This window comes from Jaculus jaculus, chromosome 12, assembly GCF_020740685.1.
Source record: "Jaculus jaculus isolate mJacJac1 chromosome 12, mJacJac1.mat.Y.cur, whole genome shotgun sequence".
Taxonomy (NCBI): domain Eukaryota; kingdom Metazoa; phylum Chordata; class Mammalia; order Rodentia; family Dipodidae; genus Jaculus; species Jaculus jaculus.
In genome coordinates, this window is record NC_059113.1 from 62,077,145 (window position 1) to 62,099,123 (window position 21,979).

The 21,979-nt window shown below is 43.3% G+C and overlaps 2 protein-coding genes and 1 non-coding gene across 4 annotated transcripts in view; 1 reads left to right on the forward strand and 2 right to left on the reverse strand.

Moving 5' to 3' along the window:
* Positions 1–21,979, reverse strand: part of Znf668 (zinc finger protein 668) — a 704,021-nt gene that overhangs the window by 164,988 nt on the left and 517,054 nt on the right. The window lies entirely within an intron of this gene.
* LOC101608666 (apoptosis-associated speck-like protein containing a CARD) lies at positions 4,658–5,781 on the reverse strand. 2 transcript variants are annotated; one of them, XM_004671040.2, is made up of 3 exons: positions 5,467–5,781; positions 5,182–5,238; positions 4,658–4,950 (listed from the first exon to the last, which is right to left on the reverse strand). In XM_004671040.2, exons 1-3 carry the CDS (start codon positions 5,738–5,740, stop codon positions 4,694–4,696), a joined length of 588 nt encoding a protein of 195 aa, XP_004671097.1. In that variant the 5' UTR covers positions 5,741–5,781; the 3' UTR covers positions 4,658–4,693. The 2 variants fall into 2 exon arrangements, with proteins under 2 accessions (XP_004671097.1, XP_004671098.1); XM_004671041.2 differs by lacking the exon at positions 5,182–5,238.
* Positions 20,115–20,277, forward strand: LOC123453947. The gene has a single exon (XR_006633112.1). It is a non-coding gene; the product is annotated as a U1 spliceosomal RNA (small nuclear RNA).

A 21,979-nucleotide genomic window follows, 5' to 3' on the forward strand; every position in this document is an offset into this window, starting at 1 on the left:
ATCTTCAGCTGTCATGGTGGTTCTCGTAGCAGACCTTAGGCTTTTTGGTGGTTAGCAGCCAGAGGGTTAGACAACATGTGGAGTTGCTAGTATTTGGGGGGGGCAGGATCCACTTGGAGGAAGGCAGTTTTGATGAGGTGTAACTGGAATGTGTCTTTAGCTTAGATTGTAGTGTTGGTTTTGGATCTTGGAGCTCTGTCAGAAGGAAGGGCTTTAGGTGGGAATAATTGAGGGCTTTTGTCTGGCTAAGCACAATGAAGGAATATGAACTATTATTGGAATGAATGGTATTCAATGGTATGGAGCTTGGCATCTTTTTTTAATTTTAATTTTTTTTTAAACACAAAGGTGGGCTTACATCCCCTCTACCCAGTCCCATTTTCCCTGAGTGAGGGCTGTCCTCAGTGATGGTGGTGGTATTGATGTTGACTGTTAGGTAATTAAGGTCTAAGTCAGTCACTGTTGTAGAGGGTATATCTTTGAGGCAGGGTTTCAAGTTAGCTGAGGTTGCCCTGGAACATTAGCTCAGGCTGGCCTCAAAGAGATAATATAGCTGGAAATGGCCTTGGGTTTCCTGCCCACCCTTTCCCCTCACCCCAAGGCAGGTACTATGGCCCAAGCTGACCTCAAATTCATGGTTTTCCTACTTCAGCCTCTGCTGAAATTTAGGTGTAAGCCACCATGCTTAGGTGGAGAACAGTTCAAGGGTTGGGTTTTGGAGTGTTAGAAGATGAGTTGAATGCTGGTGAGATGGCTTAGTGGTTAAGGAGGGTGCCTGCAAAGGACCCAGGTTTCATTCCTCGGGTCGCACATAAGCCAGATGCACAAGGTGGTACATGCCTCTGGAATTAAGTTTCAGCTGCTAGAGGCCCTGGTGTACCCATTCTCGCCCTCTTTCTCAAATCTTTAAAACAAAATTGAAAATAGGATAAGATGAAACCGTTTCTAGATGGCAGTCTGTCCATCTAAACCTCCAAGGGGTGGCAGTGTTGCACAAGTGGAAGTGCTGCTGCTCCTTTGGAGTCTCTTAGGGCTTTACAGAAACTTAGTCTGTTCATCAGTTTAATGGGGCTTTTTTGTTTAGCTTTGGTTTTTCTGGACGTTGAGGAAAATCTGGTCCATCTTAGATACTTCCTGCAAATCTGTCAGAAATGGCCTAAACCAAATCCTTTCTAGGTTGAGTATCTTAAATTACTAATTACTGATTTAGGGAGGATTTTGTGAATGGTGAGTTTTATTTAGGGGAAATTGGTATATAGACATAGCAGCTCTTCAAATAAGAGACCAGAGAGGATTGAGAAGTAGTGAAGGACCTTGAGATCAAAGATAAGTCATACATGCAGTCAAGGTGAGGTGTCTCAACATTAATCAGGAGGCAAACAATAAAATGCCAGGCTGATATAAGTTATCTCCCTTTCCCAGCTAGGCTGGGAAGGAGAGACATTGGGTATTCAGGCCAGGTCACAGGGTAAAAGCTGCAATTAATTGAGTATCTTATCCAGAATACTTGGCAATTCACTTTTTTGTTTTTGAGGTCGGGAGGGTCTCTAGACAAGCCTGAGCTTCTAGTTCCAGGCTAGTCTTGAATCGACAGCTAGCCTCCTTTGTCTCTCGACTGCTGGGATTAAAGGTTTGTGCCACTATGGTTGGCTCAAAATAATGCATTTTTTTTGGTAACTAAATTTTTTTTTAAAAAATTTTTATTAGCATTTTCCATGATTATAAAAAAAATCCCATGGTAATACCCTCCCCCTCACTTTCCGCTTTGAAATTCCATTCTCCATCATATTACCTCCCCATATAAATGCATTTTTAATGTGTGTCTGTATATATCTGCATAAAAATGTGTATTTTCCTTAATTTGAATCATGTGACAGTCCTATTAAACAGAAGTGTAATTCAGGTCCAGGTGAGGCCAAGCTGTCATTCTAATATATATTTTTCTGATTGTGCTGATTGAGTAGCTCAGACCTACACTGCAGAGTTGGCAGCTTAGTTCCTGCTCAGTTCTCCCCATCCTCTAAAAAGGAGGAGAATTGACACAAACCTTTAAATAAACCGTGGAACTAAGGAGGGAAGGCTGGGTCTTAAATATGGGTTCTTGAAATTGGCACAAGCCTAACCAGTGCTGGCTTAAATCTGCTTGCTTCAAATACTTCAGAAACTTGAATGGAAGGTTTGAGCAAGGAGTGTTTAAAAGTGTTTAAAAGCTAGGCTGGTCACACCTGTAATCTAAGTACTTAGAAGATATTGGGGGAGAGAGAATTGGCATATAACCGCTGCAAACGAACTCCAGATGCATCTATTGGATGAGTCCTTTATGGAAATAGACTACAACACTAGTTTGCATTGTCCCAGAGACACTAAAACTGAGCCAGAAAGAAGACTTGGTTTGAGCATTCTGGGGCAAGTAGATTTCAAGGCTGTCCAGAGCTGGACTGAGTGTGTGGTGCCACAAGTGAGCACGGGGTGTGAGTAGATACAGGTGGGATATTGTAAGGTATGAGTGGAAGGGTAGGAGAAGGGAAATTAGATAGGATCAAGGACTGGGCTGGAAAAAGTTTAGATGCCATACTGTTTTAAGTGAGATGGTCAGTTCCCATTACCATTTTTTGCTTCCCTAGCTTAGAGGTAGGTTAGAGGCAGAGAGGAGCAGTTAAGAGGCCTGTAGCAGGCAAGAAGCCTAAGCCTGGTGGATGTTGGAAAATGGGTTGAAATATCTGCCTTCTTTGTATCTGCTGGGTGCTTTGCAAATCCTCTTCTTCAAGGTCAGAAATGGTTGTGTACAAAGTACTCGGGATATGTCACTAGGACATTGCATCTCTGCCACTTGGGAAAGTCCTTTTATATTTCCTGAGAGAAATGTGCATGTCCTTATGTAGGCAAAAATGCTATCAAGAGTAGTTGCTACCAAATCTCGTTTACTGGAAGTTTCTGTGGTTGGCATATTTTTTTTCTGGCCAGAGTGTAAACTGTACTTCGCTTTTGCATGACATGGGCCGGAAGAAGCACTGAAGGCTGTCAGTGCCATGAGGAAACCCAGAATTATACTTTTATGATGGTTTGTGTTCTTTGTTCCTGAGTTAAGATGGTGTTCTACCTCTTTCCTGAAAATAGGTGGGTGTCTGGGAGATAGCTCAGTTGGTGAGTTATTTTCTGGAAAGCACAAGGACCTGAATTCCATTCCCAATATTCGTGTTAGAGGTGGGGAGGGCTGGGGAAATAGTTTAGTGGTTAAGGCTCTTGCCTGGGAAACCTAAGGGCTGAGCTTCTATTCTCCAGTACCCATGTAAGCCAGATGAACAAGCTGGTCCATGCCTCTGGAGTTTGTTTGCAGTGGTTGGATGCCCTGGTGCACCCATTCTCTCTTTCTCTCTCTCACCCTTTATCTCAAAAAGAAAAAAGCTCAGGCTGAAGAGATGGTACAGTGGTTAAGGCATTTGATTGCAAAGCCTAATGGTTAAGGTTCAGTTCCCCCAGTACCCATGTAAAGCCAGATGCATGAAGTGGTGCATGTATCTGAAGCTCATTTGCAGCTGCTAGAGGCCCTGGTACACCTATTCTGTCCCTGCTGGTGGTACATCCCTTTAATCCCAGCACTTGGGAGGTAGGAGGATTGCTGTGAGTTCGAGGCCACCCTGAGACTCCATGGTGAATTCCAGGTCAGCCTGGGCTAGAGTGAGACCCTACCTCAAAAAAAATTTTTTTTAATTTTAAAATTGGCACACCAGGGCTTCAGCCACTGTACTTGAACTCCAGACGCTTGCACCAACTAGTGGGCATGTGTGACCTTGTGCTTGCTTCATCTTTGTGTGCCTGGCCTATGTGGGTTCTGGAGCATTATACATGTGCCCTTAGGTTTTGTAGGCATGCACCTTAACGGCTAAGTCATCTCTTTTAGTCCTTTTTTTTTTTTTTTTTTTTTTTAAAGCTGTGATTTCCAGTGCTAGAGAGGCAGACATAGGTTCCCTGGGACTTACTGGTCATCCAGTCTAGCCTACCTTACTGGTAAGCTCCAAACCAATGAGAGTCCCTGTCTCAAAAAAGTGAAGGACACAATATTTCTGAAGGTAATGCCTGAAGTGGTACTCTGACCTCTACCTGCACATAGATAAATGTGCATGTGCACACATGTATTAAAATTAACACTTTTCTTTCTTTGTGAAGAAAAGTTGAAGGTGTAGCAAATCTTAGGTAGGCTGATGTACTTGCAAATACCTTAGGCAGAATTGTCCCACACAGTTGCAAGTGCCTGTGTAAATGACGCTGTTACAAATTTTACCTGTTACAGAGTTGTTAGTAGCTCCTTGAGATAATAGGAAGAGACTCCAAGAATATCTTGGAGAGGATTTTCTTTCTTTTGAGTCCTAGGCTGGCCTCAAACTCAGCAATCCTACCTCAGCCTCCCTGCTCAAGCCACCACACCTGCTCATTTTGGGAATCTAATGCACTAGTAACAGTGTGAACAGAATTTAACTTGAGCCTGTGTGGCATTCTGGTGTTGGAAATTGAACGCCAACAGTCTTGGGGCTTGATAAGCATGTAGTCCACCACTGAGCTACACCTTCCGTCCAATGTAGCTTCCCTTAGAACGTGCCTCCATGTGCAGCTGGGGAGTAGGAAAGACAAGCACAAAGTTTTAACATGGTATTGTTTATATGTGCACAATGTGGGGGCTCTTGTTGGAGACATCTCAGCTCTGTTCCAGGTCAGCCACCAGGTAGGGCTGGGTGTCCCGCAGGGCCTGGAGGAGCAGGTCCTTGCAGGTCAGGTTCCAGGCTGGAGCAAAGCTGAAGAGCCTCCTCATTTTGGTTGGATTGGTGGTCTCAGACCGCACTGCCTGGTACTGTTCCTCAGTAAGCACCTTGCCATATAGGGCATCCAACACACCGTCGATGTCTGTGACCCGGACAATGAGTGCTTGCCGGTGCTGGTCCACGAAGTGTGGTGCTGAGGGCCAGAAGAACTTGCTAAGTACTGCTTCAGAGATTACTGAATGCAGTCTGAAGGGGGGAGGTCAGGGGAGGCCACCTACCAGAACTACTGGTACTCTACAGATTGGTGAAGCAGGCTCCCTCCCAGAGTGGAGTGGGTAGGTGGGGTTAACCCAGCCTGTTTTGGCCTTGGGATAACAGAATTGTGTACGGGTGTGGTGCACTGGGCTTGGAGGGGAGGCCTCACCTGGCCGGGCTGCCATCTGTGAAGGCACACTGATTGCAGCTGGTACAACCCCAGAACCTGTAAAGAAGGTAGGTTACAGCGTTTCTAAGCTGGGGGCCTCATTGCTCAGGTTGCCAAATTCAAGACCGCACTGGGAAGCTTTGCAAGACAACAAAAAAAAACCCAGCAGAGGTGCTTTTTTGGGGGCGGGGCGGGTAGGAGGAAGAGAAAGAAAGAGCCCTGGGACAAGCTTGCACGTTGGGGGGTGGGGTGGGGTGGGGGAAGTGGAGGGTAGTTGACACTCACTCCGGACAATGACTGTCTGCAGCTGCTCCGCCATCTCCTGCATGCCCATGTCTCGCAGTACAGTTGCTGTGAGCTCTGTGCTATAAGCCTCTAGATAGAAGCTGACGAGCTTATCCGTGAGGTCCACGGCGTCCATCTGCTGCAGGGCCCCCCGTGGTAAGCGTCCATAGCCGGCCCGCAGTGGAACCGACAGCAGCTTCAGCTTGAACTTCTTGAGCTCGTCGGTGGTCAGGTCTTCAAGCGCGTTCAGGATGGCATCACGGGCCCACCCCATGGCTCAGGGGCTCCAGGCCACTTTCGCCTCTCAGTGGTTACTGCCTGCCGACCAGGAAGACTGGTTCTGCTGGGCGGGACCTGGGACTCCCTACCCTCGCCCCCACTCCTGGCTCCACCCCAGCAGGCGACTAACTTGTTGGTTCTTGATCTCTAAAGCTTCCTGTATTGGTTCCTTGGCTTTGCCAGGGATGCTAAAGTTGGAGTTTTCTGAATGGTTTGGGAAGTGGGGCCTGGGAGATGCCAGAAGTAGGTGGTTCTTATCTTTTTGAGCTTGCATTAGCTGACACAAACCAGGAATCTACTTGCTCTGAGTTTAGAATCCTGGAAATGGCAATTCCATGGACCTTTGGGTCCTCTCCTATGTAAGAGTTTTAGAATCATAATAGAGCCAGTAAGTCCTCAAATTCCACATACTTGGGAGAAATGTGCAAAAAAGTAGCTGTTTTTATTTAAAAACCTTTTTTATGAGGGGGGGTGGGTAGGGTCTCACTCTAGCTCAGACTGACCTGGAATTCACTATATGGAGTCTCAGGGTGGCCTTGAACTCACAGTAATCCTCCTACCTCTGCCTCCTGAGTGCTGGGATTAAAGGCGTGCGACACCACGCCCAGCAAAACTTTTTTTTTTGTTTGTTTTGTTTTTGACGCAGGGTCTCACTCTAGTCCAGACTGACCTGGAACTCAGTGATCCTCCTCCTATTCCTGTTGGGATCAAAAACATAGCTGTTTTATGTCTTGGCCTTAGTTTCCATCTGAAATGAATTACTCAGCTATTTAAATGTGCCATTCTTCATCCCATCTTTCAGGTCCTACAGATCAGCTGGAGGGATCCATTTTGAAATCCCTCAAGGAGTGGAGTTTGGAGGTTCTGATGGGTTGTAGAGACAAGTGCATCCTGAAACTTTACCACATGCTTCCTGAGAGTCAGCATTTGCTCTCAGGAATTAAATTTCTTGGGAAGCCATAGCTGAGAAAACCAACTATAGGGAGACCTGGATGGGCAACCATACACTCTGGAATGTGACCCAGAAGACCAAGTGCTTGGATGGCATTGGAGTCTGCACTTTACACAGAATTCTGTCATGGATGTGGGAGGGGCTTATATGCTCCCACCCCTCCTGGAATGTGCTCTTAACATGGCCAGGAAAATGCTGCTGGCCCAGCACCTGTAAAACCTGCCAGCTTTGTTTTATACTTTCCCTCTGTCTCCAAGCTCCAGCCACACTGGCCTCAGTTTCTCATATGTATCAGGCTCAGTTACCTCTCCAAGTCTTTGTACAAGTTGTTCCCTCAACCTTGAAATCTCTTACCTCTGTACCTAACTTGGGCTTCAGATTAAATGCCACTTCCTTTTGGAGATCAGGCTTGAGTCCTTCCCAGTGTAGGTTCACAGTACTAGTTAGTATTGTACTAACTATATATAGTTATATATATATTGTACTAACTAAATATAGTACTTGTAGCTGTTCTAGCAGTTTTTGCTAGTGCTGGGGATTGTACCCAGGATCTTACCCACACTAGACAGCACTCTATTATTATTTTAAATAGGGTGTCACTATGTTGCCTATGCTAATCCCGAATTTGTGATCTTCCTGCTCCAACCAATGCTGGAATTGCAGGAATGTGTCAGGAACACCTGGTTTAAGGTTCTGCTTTTATTCAATTTTTTTTGACAATGTCATATATGTGTACAATATACTTTTAAAACATTATTATTTTTTTATTGTTTTTTGAGGTAGGGTCTCACTCTAGCCCAGGCTGACCTGGAATTCACTATGGAGTCTCAGGGTGGCTTTGAACTCACAGCAATCCTCCTACCTTTGCCTCCCGAGTGCTGGGATTAAAGGTTTGCGCCACCATGCCTGGCAAATATATTTTATTTTTAGTAATTAGTTTTATATTCAGTGAATACAGTCAGTTTGGTACCAATATGAGGCTCATCTGTGACTTACCCCCTCCCCTTGGCCCCTCTTTGTTGAGGTATATGGGTCATGAATTCTGGAGTTAGCTCACAGTTATGTGTAGGATAAATATCTCTGCATATTATGACCCAACATGTGGCTCTGAATTCTTTCTGCCCCCTCTTCTACAAAATTTCCCTGAGCCATGTTGGGTTCACTTTTGGTCTGCTTCAATGATGAGATGTTCCCTCAATCTTGAAATCTCTTACCTCTGTACCTGACATGGGCTTCAGATTAAATGCCTCTTCCTTTTGGAGATCAGGCTTGAGTCCTTCACTTCCTTCTGTGTCTGGATCTCTCTGATTTGGTAGGAGTTGATTTTTCTCTGTGGTGATCTCCTTCACCCTTGTACTGGTACCTGGTTCACCAAGAAAACAACACCCTTGCTTGTTTCACCAATTATTCTTAGTTTCAGCTGGGGTCCTTCCTACACCTATTAAATTCTCTATTAAAAAAAGTAAGGGGGTTGCCTGAATAAACTGCTGTAAGAAGAACTGGTGGTTGTGTCTTCCTTGCTGGTTGAGGTGGACGCGACAAGTGGTGGCCCGTACGGGGAACCCGACTCCCCCACCGAAGAGTTCAGAACTTACAACAGTCAGGGGTGTGCGCAGGATTGGCAGAATGGAGCATATTCCTCTTCGGAATGTGGTTCTTCAAGGTTGTTTGTACTTTGAATGTCTTCAAATTCTTCCACAGTCATATGAATGATCTGTGAATGACATTACTAATGCAGCATCATTACCACCACTGTCCTCGATGCCAGCAATGATGTGGTTTATATCCACAATGAGTTGTTGATCAGAGATTTACAAGATCTCCCAAAACAAACAAGACAGACTGCTGCCAGTGCACTTGATTATCCACCAGAGATTAATGGTTAGATCCTACTGCTGAAGACACTGTACACCATCAGCATGGCCATGGAGAGACCTGGGTGGAATCTGGAAGAGAGCCAGTCCCTGGAATATTAGTGCTGCTGGAAGGTGCTGTATGAGCTACAGATGTTTAACTTCTGTCTAAGCAAGTCTAAGCGATTCAGAAGCAAACAATCTGCCTGACATGATGCTTGGTCAAGTACAATAGTGGCACACAGCCATGGTGATTAACCAATTGCTCCTGGATTGGCTAACAGATCAGCTCAATGGAAAGGAAACCATATCTGGAACTGGGAAACAAGTCAGAATCATATAAGATAATGATTCTGCTTTCCAGTGTCAAGCTACCATAACCTTGGGCTATAAGAGAGTCTACCCCCTTTAAATTCTCTCTAAATCAATAATGGCTATCCCATTTATCCAGTGCTGACTTCACTCTCCACTGGAGAATCTGCTTCTCTTATTCAGATGGGAGCTGGATCTGAGGAGACAATTGAACCAGTGCACTCCATCCCGGCCCCAGCTGAAACCATAGAGGAACTGGGGAAATGAGCAAGAGTGCTGCTTTCTTAGTGATCTGATATCAGCACAAGGGTGATGGAGAAAGACACTGGGGACTCTCAACACCTAAAAAACCAGAGATCCAGAGGCTCCTAAGTGCCTATCACTGAAGTAGACTTAAAATGCTCCCAGCATGGCTCAGGGAATTTTGTGGAAGAGGGGGTGGAAAGATTGTTAGAGTCACAAGTTGGGACATTTTGCAAGAGACATTGTCTCCCCCCCATCCCAAATTGCATGACTCACAATCCTCATGGGGTTGACCTGCATCCCCAAAGAGGAAGGCCTTTTCAGAAAAGTGACATGGTGGATGGAAAGGATGGTACAAACAAAAATGTTGCTTACATACTAAATATGTCCCTGTCTAATAAAAATTGAAGAAAAAGGTGTTTCTTTTCCCAAATTACATTTGTAAATTGTCCTGAAGAACATCATGCTGATACTGGGAAGAGCTGAGTACTATCTCCATGATAATTGGAGCTCCACTGTCTTGAATGTTGGTGAAGTTCTGACCCAGAATGTATTTGAGTCTAGTCTCCACTTAGAACACTTTTCTCCTGTTTCCTTTGATTCTTAGCCACATTTCATTACCATCAATTTTGTCACATTTTATCTGAGTCTAAGAATTGTTCTGCAATGCCAACTAATTTGTAGAATTAAAAATCCAAAATGATATTAGTCCAAGCTTCCTTAGAATGTAACCTAGGCTGTCAACTCTGACTCCAAAGACCTTTGAAGGCTTCTGTAGCTGTTGCTTGGTGTGACAGAACACTTATACGCATAACTGAGAAATTATGAGTTGGCATTGTCATTTTTAGAAGTATTTACATATTAGGCTAGAGGAATACAACTCAGTCCTGTATGTATTAGTTTCTTTTTTTTTTTTTTGTTTTTCAAGGTAGGGTCTCACTCTGGTCCAGGCTGACCTGGAATTAACTCTGTCATCTCAGGGTGGCCTTGAACTTATGGCAATCCTCCTACCTCTGCCTCCCGAGTGCTGGGATTAAAGGCGTGTGCCACCACGCCTGGCTCTTAATATTTTTTTTTTAATTGGGAACTTCAATATATAAACATATTCCAAGATGCTTCATTTAGAAAAAAAGAACATAAGCCCCAGAATTTCTTTGCTATTCATTATCACCTTGTATGTGGCTTACCTTCATGCATGTAAGTAAAAGTCATAATATGCCCAACTCATAAGCTGAGATATAATTTTCTAGTTGACTGATCTGACAACATAATATAGAGATATATTGGGATGTACAGATATTTGATAGGAATATAATAATTAAATAAGATATAGTTTTAAGTAATCTTTTTGTAGGGAAAGAATATGTTTTTACTTTTAGTATCCTTGAGTGTATTTAATTCGAACCATGTTTACTGGCAGTTGACAATAAACTAAGCCCAGATCCATGGTCATTGGTACATTGTGCATTTGCATCTGTTTTCAGGTAAACAGACTTGTAATTTGAGCCTTAAGAGCCTGGGTTCCTTTATCCATCTCTGAGTCTTCAGTGTTTATCGTAGCCCCACACCTTTAAATTTTTTAAGGTATTTATTTGAGAGAGCAAGAGAGGGAGAAAGAGAGAGACAGAGACAGAGAGAAAGAATGGGCATGCCAGGACCTCCAGCCATTGCAAATGTATTCCAGACACAGGCACCACTTTGTGCATGTAGTGGGTACTGGGGAAATCAAACCTGGGTCCTTAGGCTTCACAGGCAAGCATCTTAACTGCTCAGCCATCTTTCCAGCCCCCAGACCTAGGCTTTTTGAATAATCTATGGGTTAGATTTAATCAAATACACATGCACATACACATACGCACACACACACACTCCTTTACACATTCTCTGTGATTTCTAATTTTTGCTTTTCTTTGAAGCAAAATGTAGAAAAATTGATAATCTAAGGCACTGTAGGGCCCTCATACCTCATCACTATGCAGGGCACTTTGTCCTACTTACAGAATAGTTATTATGTGAGTTTCATATCTGGTGTGTGTGCTATTTTGTCTTTGTGCAAGTGTTTCAGTGTGTGTTTTGTTTGTTTTCTAAATAGTTAAAAAATAACAAGATTCAGTGTTAGAAATGTCTAGGAAATCTTCTGTCATTTATTTTCTACGTGATTTGTAGTGAATTAAACAGTGTCCAACATTAATTCACCAAGAGTAAAGGAGAGCTACTAAATTTCTGTTGAAAAGTTTTGTGCACAACTTAATACTGGAAGAAGGCCATGACTTAAAAAATCGTGAGTGAAAAGTTCTGTGTTCATGAGAGATATTCCCAGTGAAATGCTTGTGGAGTTTGGAAGAGGCAGAGATTAAATACACAAGAGTCCATGGATTGAGATGTATGAAGTTAAAGATTACTATGCTTCTTTAAGGTACTAAAAATAAAATATGGCTTTAAGGTGTTTTAGACCATTAATACAGGGACCCTGGACCTCCACAAAAGTGGTCTTATTATAATTACAAGTAAAAATGGGCTGTCATACCAGCATAAAGAAGGATAATGTGTTACTTTGTATGGTATCCTGTCTGAAATGGAAGTCCATGACAAATTCCTTAGAGTGTATCTATGTGTTTTGTTATGCTATCTTTCTGAAAATTGTCTCCCTTGATTTATCATGTTTTATTCTTCTCAGCTGAGCATTCAAAAAATGGAGGTAAGAGATTAATAAAGGGTAGGATATAGTGCAAGAACTTGTGCTAGGGAGGCTCAGATGAGTGATGTTCTATGTCTCTGGAGGTTCTGATAATAGATTGACCATTCGTAATAATGCTAAATACTTGGTTGCTCTCATGAAGTGGTTCCCACCTAGAATTTATATAACAGTAAAGAGTGCTGGACAAACATAGAAAATGTGCTTATATATAATTGAAAAATGTTCATTAGTTGACTTCTTTTTTCTTGCCTTTTTGTGCTAAGGGCTTGTTGTAACAGTACTAAGATTCTGAATTGTATTTAGTAGTGTAAATAATTTTATAGGGGGCTGGAGAGATGGCTTGGCGGTTAAGCTATTTCCTGTGAAGCCTAAGGACCCCGGTTCAAGGCTCTATTCCCCAAGACCCATGTAAGCCAGATGCACATGGTGGCGCACACGTCTGGCGTTTGTTTGCAGTGGCTGGAGGCCCTGGTGTGCACATTCTCTCTCTCTCTCTCTCTCTCCGTCTGTCTGTCGCTCTCAAATAAGTAAATAAAAATAAACAAAAAAAAACAATAACTTTATAATTGTACAGATAAAATCAATTCAAACTAAAACAATTTCAGCGCCTAGAATAGTGGTTGGAATTAAAGCAGGACCAGGAGCAAGATGGATTTTCTTACAGCCTCCAGCCCGGGACAGAGGTCCAGAGAGGACATGGACATCACCCTGTCTGTCATTGACCCACTGTCATCCAAGATGGCTGCAAGCACACTTTCCAGCAGCATCTTTCTGTTTTGTCCTCAGCTTAGCACACCCAGAAGGACTGGCTCCTCCTGAGTCAGCCTCTCCAGTCCCAACCAACCAATCTGTTATCTCCCTTACATGTCTAGTCTGATGAAGAGACTCAGCCTAATTTGAAATTTGATCCATAGCAAGAAGCTTTCCCAGCTGCAGGAGAATATTTTGCCTGGGTATTTTCCCACTTACTTTCTACATGTATTTTGTTTCTTGATGTTTTCCTATTTCACTGTGTGTGTGATCTCTCTTTAAGCCCTGAGTACTTTACTATCTTTTGTTTTAGTCTTTTCTGACCCCTATGTGAATGAAAAGGTGAAAGGGATTTTTTTGGCTTAAGGTTTCATCTTTTGCGCTCTCTCTCTCTCTTTGTGTGTGTGTGTGTGTGATCACCAGAGGTATTTTTCTATATGAAGGTGATTCTTTCCATCTTTCCTCCCCTTTGGAAAGTGGGCAAAGGGGAGAATTCCCTTCCATCTTGAAGCCTTTCAGCTAGCCTTCCCTCTGCATCCTAATTCTCCCTAAAATAAACCTCATATTTCACAATTAAAAAAAAAAAAAGTAAGGGAAGCCAGGTGTGGTGGCGCACGCCTTTAATCCTCCCAGCACTTGGGAGGCAGAGGTAGGTGGATCACCATGAGTTTGAGGCCACCCTGAGACTATGTAGTGAATTCCAGGTCAATCTGGACTACAGTGAGACCCTACCTCGAAAACCAAAAAGTAAGGGTAATCTCATTAGTCTGGTGCTAATTTACTCTCTGTTGGAGAATCTGCTTCTCTTTTTCAGATAGATGTAGATCCTAAGGAGAGAGCCACCCCATCATACCTGCCTCCCACTCCTGCTGAACCCTTTCTTTTGAATTAGTCCCCTCCTATTTTCATTTTTTTTTCCTTTGACCCACTGGGTTTAATTGGGGGTGGGGTTATTTACCAAAGCATGGGCAACTTTCCAGTGACTATACCACTGGAAGAAATGACTCCCCTTCCTCTGGCAACCACTAGCTGAGAAGGCAGCAACTACTCATGGATGGTTGGGCCTTATGAGTCCCTCCCTTATCCATGATGGAACGTTGATGGCTCCAATATATTTTTCTTTTTTTTTTTCCTTTAAAGATTTATTTATTTATTATTTATTTACTTAAAGACAGAGAGGGAACAAGAGAAAGAGAGAGAGTGGGAATGGGCATGTCAGGGACTCCTAGCCATTGCAAACGAACTCCAGACGCATGTGCCACCATGTGCTTCTGGCTTACATGGGACCTGGAGAATCGAATCTGGGTCCTTAGGCTTCTCAAACATGCACCTTAACCACTAAACCATCTCTCTAGCCTGATGGCCCCAATCTAATGCAGGTAACTGCAGTGAGTTCATGAATGCAATGACCATGGCATCGCCAGAAGAGTACTCATAGCACTCCTCCCCATCCTCTGGGCTTTTAACACTCTTACCTGCTCTCCCATGATGTTCCCTAGGCCTCGGAGAGAGTATAAGTGTTCTGTTTAGGGCTGAACCCTCAATAGTCACTTATCAATAATGACCAGTCATGAATTTATTAACTACCACCTCATTACAAAAAGAAGCTTCTCTAACTAAGACTGAGAGCAGCACCAATCTATGAGTATAGAAGACAGTCTGATAACCTCTTAATTTAACAAAAGAACAGTAGTGATTCCCTCCTGGGACCCAGGACCTCCCTAGCCAAAACCTTTTGATAATATAGTACCAGGCATCACGAACCCTTCCTGTGGAGCAGGCCTCAAACCTAATCAGAAAGTACTTGTTACCTTCATAATAGTCATGCTACTGTTTTGCCAATGGGCATATCTTGCTTGGTAGGTTGGTATTGTAGCACACCAAGTCCACAGCTGAGTAAGACAGTTGACTTTTCTCCCCCCAGCAGCCTGCATACCACCTTCCAGCACTATGAAAGCTAGCCAGCAGGGACAGAAGCTTCTAGCTCAGCTACTTCTTGTTTTCTTTATGGTCTGCAGCCAAAGTATGTGGCTTCTTTAGCAATAGGGGCTTACCATCTAGTTCTGGAGGGCAACCAAGACCAATGGTAGTAGTCTGTATTAATTTGGGGGTCTTTGGAGCCTGCGTGATCCATGTGATTCCTATAGTAGCTGTACTAGTTCATACCAACAGTGAATAAGGTTTTCCCTTCCTCTAATCCTTACCAGCATTTGTTGTCTTTTTTTTTTTTTTTTTTCTGAGCTAGAGTCTCACTCTAGCCCAGGCTGACCTGGAATTCACTATGTAGTCTCAGGCTGGCCTCAAAACTCACAGCAATCCTACCTCTACCTCCTGAGTGCTGGGATTAAAGACATTTGCCACCATGCCAAGCATTTGTTCTCACTTTGTTTTATTGTGTTATTATTATTATTATTTTTTGAAGTAGAGTCTCACTTTACCCCAGGCTGACCTGGAATTTGCTATGTAGTCTCAGGGTGACCTAGAAGTCTTGGTGATCCTCCTACCTTTGCCTCCCAAGTGCTGGGATTAAAGAAAGACATGAACCACCACACCCAGTGACCTAATAATTCTTTTTTTTTTTTTCCAATTATTTTGTGTGTGTGTGTGTGTGTGTGTGTGTGTGTGTGTGAGAGAGAGAGAGAGAGAGAGAGAGAGAGAGAGAGAGAGAGAGAGATGGAGGGAGGGAGAGAATTGGCCTACCAGGGCCTCTAGCCACCATAATCAAACTCCAGACATGTGTGCCACCTTGTGTGTCTGGCTTATGTGGGGTCTGGTTAGTTTAACATGGGTTCTTAGGCTTTGCAGGCAAGCACCTTAACTGCTAAGCCATCTCTCCAGGCCTAAAAAAGTGTTTTTTTTTGTGTGTTTATATTCCAGGTCTCTTGCTGCTGCAAACAAATGCCTGTCTGGCTTTATGTGGGTGGCTGGGGAATTGAACCTGGGTTGGTAGGATTTACAGTAAGTGCTTTAAACCACTGAGCCATCTCCTCAGTCTCCTGTTTTTGTTTTAATTTATTTTTTATATTTTTTACTCCAGACACTGCCTTGTGCATCTGGTTTATGTGGGTCTTAGGGAATCAAAGTAGGGTCATTTGGCTTCACAGGCAAATGCCTTAACTGTTAAGCCATCTCTCTAGTCTCCCCCTTTTTTTTGAGGTAGGGCCTCACTCTAGCCCAGGCTTAGCTGGAACTCGCTATGTAGTCTCAGTGTGGTCTTGAACTCATGGCAGTCCTCCTACCTCTGCCTTCTGAGTGCTGGGATTAAAGGCATGTGCCACCATGCCTGGCTCCCATTTTCTCTTTTAAAAAAATTTTAAATACTATGTTTGTGTTATGTATATGGGTGCTGTGTGCTATGGTGTGTGCATGTAGAGGTCAGAGGATAACCTTCATGTGTTGGTGCTCTCCACCTTATCTCCCAGTGGGAAGGCCAAACTAGCTGGCCTATGAGCTTTGGGATTGTTGACCTGCTTTCCATTGCTGAAGGTATATTGGGATTACAAATATGTGCATCACCTTGTGCCTGGCTTTCTGTGGGTGCTGGGGCCCAAACTCCACAGTTTCCAGCTTTATATAGCAAGTACCTTTAATCACTGAGCCTCCTGTCTAGCACTCATTAGGCTTTTTCTTTTGTGTATAGCCATTCTAACTGGAGTGATATAAAATCTCAAAGAAGTTTTAATTTGCATTTCCCTGATAAATAAGGGTGTTGTAAAATGGGAGGAGGTAGGGAATTACCATGGGCCATTTATTAGCTACTTATGTTTCTCCTCTTCTTTTATTTTTATTTATTTATTTATTTTGGTTTTTTGAGGTAGAGTCTCACTATAGCCCAGACTGACCTGGAATTCCTTATGTAATCTCAGGGTGGTCTCAAACTCATGGTGATCCTTCTACCTCTGCTACCCTGAGTGCTAGGATTAAGGCATGCGCCATCGTGCCTGGCTTCCTTTTTTTAAAAGCAGGGTCTTACAGGAGCTCAGGCTGACCTCTAACTCACTCTTTAGCCCAGGCTTGAACTCATTCTCCTACCTTAGCCCCTCCAGTGCTGGGATTAAAGGCATGTCCACCACACCTTGCTCATATTTCTTCTTTTGAAAACTGTTCACTTCCACAGCTCATACTTGCTTTTTATATCCTTTTTTTAAAATTAATTTATTTTCTATTAACAGCTTCCATGATTGTAAACAATATCCTATGGTATTGTTCTCCTTCCCCCCACTTTCCCCTTTGAAACTCTACTCTCCATCATATGCCCTCCCCCTCTCAATCAGTCTCTCTTTTATTTTGATGTCATGATCTTTTACCATCCTATTATGATGGTCTTCTGTAGGTAGTGTCAGGCACTGTGAGGTCATGGCTATCCAGGCCATTTTGTGTCTGGAGGAGCACATTGTCAGGAGCCCTACCCTTCCTTTGGCTCTTACATTCTTTCTGCTACCTCTTCTACAATGGACCCTGAGCCTTGGAAGTTGTGATAGAGGTATTGCAGTGTTGAGCACTCCTCTGTCACTTCTTCCCAGAACCATGATGCCTTCTGAGTCATCCCAAGGTCACTGCCATTTGAAAAGAGAAGATTCTCTACCAAAAGTGAGAGTAGCATTAATATATGGGTATGAACATTAAGAGAAGTGCTTACTGGGCAGTTTGATGAGCATAGTATATCATTTAGCCAGACAGCAGCAGATGTTACACCCCTAGGGCTCATGGCTACCACTGTTGTAGATTTTCAGTATCAGGGATGTATACCCTCTCATGGAGTGGGCCTCCAGTCCAATTAGAGGGCAGTTGGTTTCCACCATGACAGATGTGCCACTATTGCACCCGTTGGCCCATTTGGCCTGGCTGGCCGAATATAAGGTTTGCAGTGTCCACTGCAGAGTATCTTCATTGGTGATTTCTCTTTCTCCCAATGACTTCTTCCAGCTCTTTGTCAGCTGGTCCTCATACCTGTTTTTGTAAAGGAAACTGAAAGTTAATAATTTTCTATTTGGAGGAAAAGCTATGAGCTAGTCAAGGAAATTGGAAATAAATTCTTTTTTTTTTTTTTTTTGTTTTTTCGAGGTTAGGTCTCACTCTGGTCCAGGCTGACCTTGTCATCTCAGGGTGGCCTTGAACTCATGGCGATCCTCCTACCTCTGCCTCCTGAGTGCTGGGATTACAGGCGTGCGCCACCATGCCTGGCTTAAATTCTGTTTTGAAACAAAATCAAAAGACAAAACAAAAGAAGAACAGAAACAAACAAAATTTCAGGGCTGGAGATGGCTCAGTGGTTAAGTGTGCTTCTGTACAAGTATGAGGGCCTGTGGAGTCCTGAAACTGCCGAGTTCCAATCTCCAGACTGCACGTAAACAGGGGGCCATGGCCGTGTAGCCCTGCTCCCACAGAACTGCAAAGACCCAAGGATCATCAGAGCCTAATAGTTCTAGAATTAGTAAAAATGGAGCTTGGGCCACAACAAGTCCACTGATGTTCTACTCCAGTCATGACATGTGAGCAACCCCACTGCGGGTGAGCTATGGGATGCCTCAAGGACACATACATGTGGATACACCACACACACACACGAGCAATAAGTAAATAAACATAATTTTTTTTTTTTTTTTTTTGGTTTTTCAAGGTAGACTCTGACTGTAGCCCAGGCTGACCTAGAATTCACTATGTTGTCTCAGGCTGGCCTCAAACTCACAGCGATCCTACTACCTCTGCCTCCTAAATGCTGAGATTAAATGTGTGCACCACCATACCTGGCTCTGTTTTTTTTTTGTTTTTTTTTTTAAGAGGCAGAGTGAGACACAGGGAGAAAGAGAGAGAAAGAATGGATGCGTCAGGGCCTCCAGTCACTGCAAACAAACTCCAGATGCATGCATTATCTTGTGCATCTGGTTTATGTGGGTCCTGGGGAATTTGAACCTGGGACTCTTGGCTTTGCAGGCAAGTACCTTAACCACTAAGCAATCTCTCCAGGCCTGATAAACAAAATTTTAACTTTTAGCTATGTGTGGTTCCACACCCATATTCAATCCCACCACTCAGAAGGCTGAGGTAGGAGGATTGCCAGAAATTCAAGACTGGGCTACAGAGTGAGTTTCAGGTCAGCCTGTATTAGAGTGAGATCTTGTCTCAAAAAGACCAGGAGGGGCTGGAGAGATGGCTTAGCGCTTGTCTGTGAAGCCTAAGGACCCCAGTTTGAGGCTCGATTCTCCAGGACCCACGTTAGCCAGATGCACAAGGGGGAACATGCGTCTTGAGTTCCTTTGCAGTGGCTGGAGGCCCTGGCACACCCATCCTCTTTCTCCTCTCTTTCTCTCTCTATCTGCTTCTTTCTCTTTCTGTCACTCTCAAATAAATAAATAAAAAGTAACAACAACAACAAAAAAGACCAGGAGGCACTGGTGCACCAATTCTCCCTCTCTCCCTTCCTCTCTCAAATAATTCAAAAAGGAACAGAAAGGGAGAGATGGCTCAGAAGTTAAGGCATTTGCTTGGGTTCGATTCCCCAGTATCCATGTAAAGCCCGATGCACAAGATGGTCCATGTGTTGGCAGCATGAGGCCCTGGTGAGTCTATTCTCTCTCTTTCTCTCCTTGCAAATAAATAAACAAACAATAAAAATATTTTAAAGCCAGGTGTGGTGATGCATGCCTTTAATCCCAGCACTTGGGATGCAGAGGTAGGATACTTGCTGTGAGTTTGAAGCCATCCTGAGAGGACATAGTGAATTCCATGTCAGCTTGAGCTAGAGTGAAACCCTACTTTGAAAAACTAGAAAACCAAACAACATATGTATATGTATATACATTTAAAAAAGGAAAAACAAGCCGGGCGTGGTGGCGCACGCCTTTAATCCCAGCACTTGGGAGGCAGAGGTAGGAGGATCGCTGAGAGTTCGAGGCCACCCTGAGACTACATAGTGAATTCCAGGTCAGCCTGAGCCAGAGTGAGACCCTAACTCGAAAAACCAAAAAAAAAAAAAAAAAAAAAAAAGGAAAAACAAAATACCTCTTCCTCAAATAAATACCTCTTCCTCAAATGTGAATTGAATATCCTGGTTCTGCACCTTGAGGGGTGTGAGGTACATGAAGGAAGAACTGTATTTGCATAAATTACAGCATAGCTTCTAGTTTTACCAATCATCAGGCCTTATTTAAATGAGGACCAACCACAGGCCTCATGGTTGTTTCTCTTGCTCTTTTTTTTGTTATTATTATTATTATTTTTGTTATTATTATTATTATTTTTGTTTTATTTTTTATTTTATTTTATTTCTTTTCATTATTTTTATTAAAATTTTCCATGATCACAAAAAATATCCCATGGCAATACCCTCCCTCCCCCTCTCTTGCTCTTGATACAAGAAGTTCTTTTTAAAAAGAATGGAAGGAGCTGGGTATGGTGGCACATGCCATATGGTGGCAGAGGTAGGAGGATCGCTGTGAGTTCGAGGTCACCCTGAGACTACATAGTGAATTCTAGGTCAGCCTGAGCTAGAGTGAGACCCTGCCTTGAAAAACCAAAAAAAAAAAAAAAAAAAAAAAAAAGTAATGTTTAAAAAAGTTATATGCTTACCTGGCAGAGAATATGCCATGGTCACGAAGGTGGTTTTCCCAGGGCGAGGCTTATCCATTGCACTCTGCATGTGCTGACCCCTGTGATTTCCCTAAATGTGGAAACTTGACTGCATAATTTGTGGCAGTGGGGAACTGCACTTGTGCTCTTCCCTTTAAAAAAAAGTTATTTAAAATATTTTATTTTTATTTATTTATTAGAGAGAGGAAGAGGGAAAGAGGCAGGTAGAGAGAAAGAGAGAATGGGCATGCTAGGGTATCCCCCCACTGCAAATGAATTCCAGATGTTTGGAGCACCTTGTGCATGTAGTTTACATGCGTCTTGGGGAATCGAACCTGGTTCCTTTGATTTTGCAGGCAAGTGCTTAATCACTAAGCCATCTCTTCAGCCCATAGAAAGTTATTTTGATTTTCATGTATTTGTTGAGACTGCTTTGTGTGTTAATATGTTATCTATTTTAGAGAAAGTTCTATGGGCTGCTTTGGAGAATGTATATTCTATAGTGTTTAGGTAGAATATTATACAGATATGTTTAGTCTGCTATGTGATGTCATTTAAAACCAATGTCCCGCTGTTCGATACATGCATACATACATGTATCAGAGAAAGAGTGAATATGGCCTCACCAGGACCTGCCATCCCGCATCTGGCTTTATACAGGGGTTGAGGAATCAAATCTAGGCTATCAGGCTTTGCAAGCAAGTAAGCGCTTTTAATTGCAAAGCCATCTCTCTAGCCCATTTCTGTTTATTTTATGTCTGGATGACTTTCTATTGGCGAGAATGGGGTACCGAAGTCACCTATTACTGTGTTGGGGTTAATCTGTGACTTTATATCTGGTAGTATATGTTGTATTAAATTGGGTGCACCCGTGGTTGTGTGTTTAGAATTGTAATGTTCTCTTGGTGGATTTTCCCCTTAATCCACGTTTTGGATTTACTTAAAAAAATTTTTTTTATACTTTATTTATTTATTTATTTTTGGTTTTTCGAGGTAGGGTCTCGCTCTGGCCCAGACTGACCTGGAATTCACTATGTAGTCTCAGGGTGCCCTTGAACTCATGGTGATCCTCCTACCTCTGCCTCCTGAGTGCTGGGATTAAAGGCGTGCGCCACCATGCCTGGCTCTATACTTTATTTATATGGGGAGGGGTAGAGGGAATGGGTGCTGCAAATGTACTCCAGATGCATTCACCACCTGTGCATATAGCTTAGGTGGGTACTGGGGAATCAAACCTGGATCCTTAGGCTTCACAGGCAAGTGCCTTAACTTCTAAGCCATCTCTCCAGTCTGACTTTATTATTATTATTATTATTTTAATATTTTTTGTTCCTTTTTTATTTATTTATTTGAGAGCGACAGACACAGAGAGAAAGACAGATAGAGGGAGAGAGAGAGAATGGGCACGCCAGGGCTTCCAGACACTGCAAACGAACTCCAGACGCGTGCGCCCCTTGTGCATCTAGCTAACATGGGACCTGGGGAACCGAGCCTCGAACCCGGGTCCTTAGGCTTCACAGGCGAGCGCTTAACCTCTAAGCCATCTCTCCAGCCCTTATTATTATTATTATTATTATTATTATTTTTTGAGGTAGGGTCTCACTCTAGCCCAGTCTGACCTCTGACTCTGTAGTTGTAGGCTGGCCTGAAACACACGGCGGCCCTCCTACCCTGACTCTGAGCGCTGGGATTCAAGGTGTGTGCCACTATGCCCAGCTTTTGACTACATCTCTTGAGCCTTTATTTGGGATAGAATAGTCTTTTCTGTAAGTAAAACCAATAGAACACACTTAACTGAAACTTTGGAGCTGCAGAAAAACACGCTGAAAGAGGGAGAGAGAGAGAATAGGGAGAACA

Coding starts and splice junctions, on each gene's coding strand:
- LOC101608666 (XM_004671040.2), bottom strand. CDS start 5,740: ATGGGGTGGGCCCGTGATGCCATCCTGAACGCGCTTGAAGACCTGACC. Junction 5,239..5,466: donor GCAGACAGTCATTGTCCGGA/GTGAGTGTCAAC, acceptor CCTTCTTTACAG/GTTCTGGGGTTGTACCAGCT. Junction 4,951..5,181: donor ACAGATGGCAGCCCGGCCAG/GTGAGGCCTCCC, acceptor TCTGGCCCTCAG/CACCACACTTCGTGGACCAG.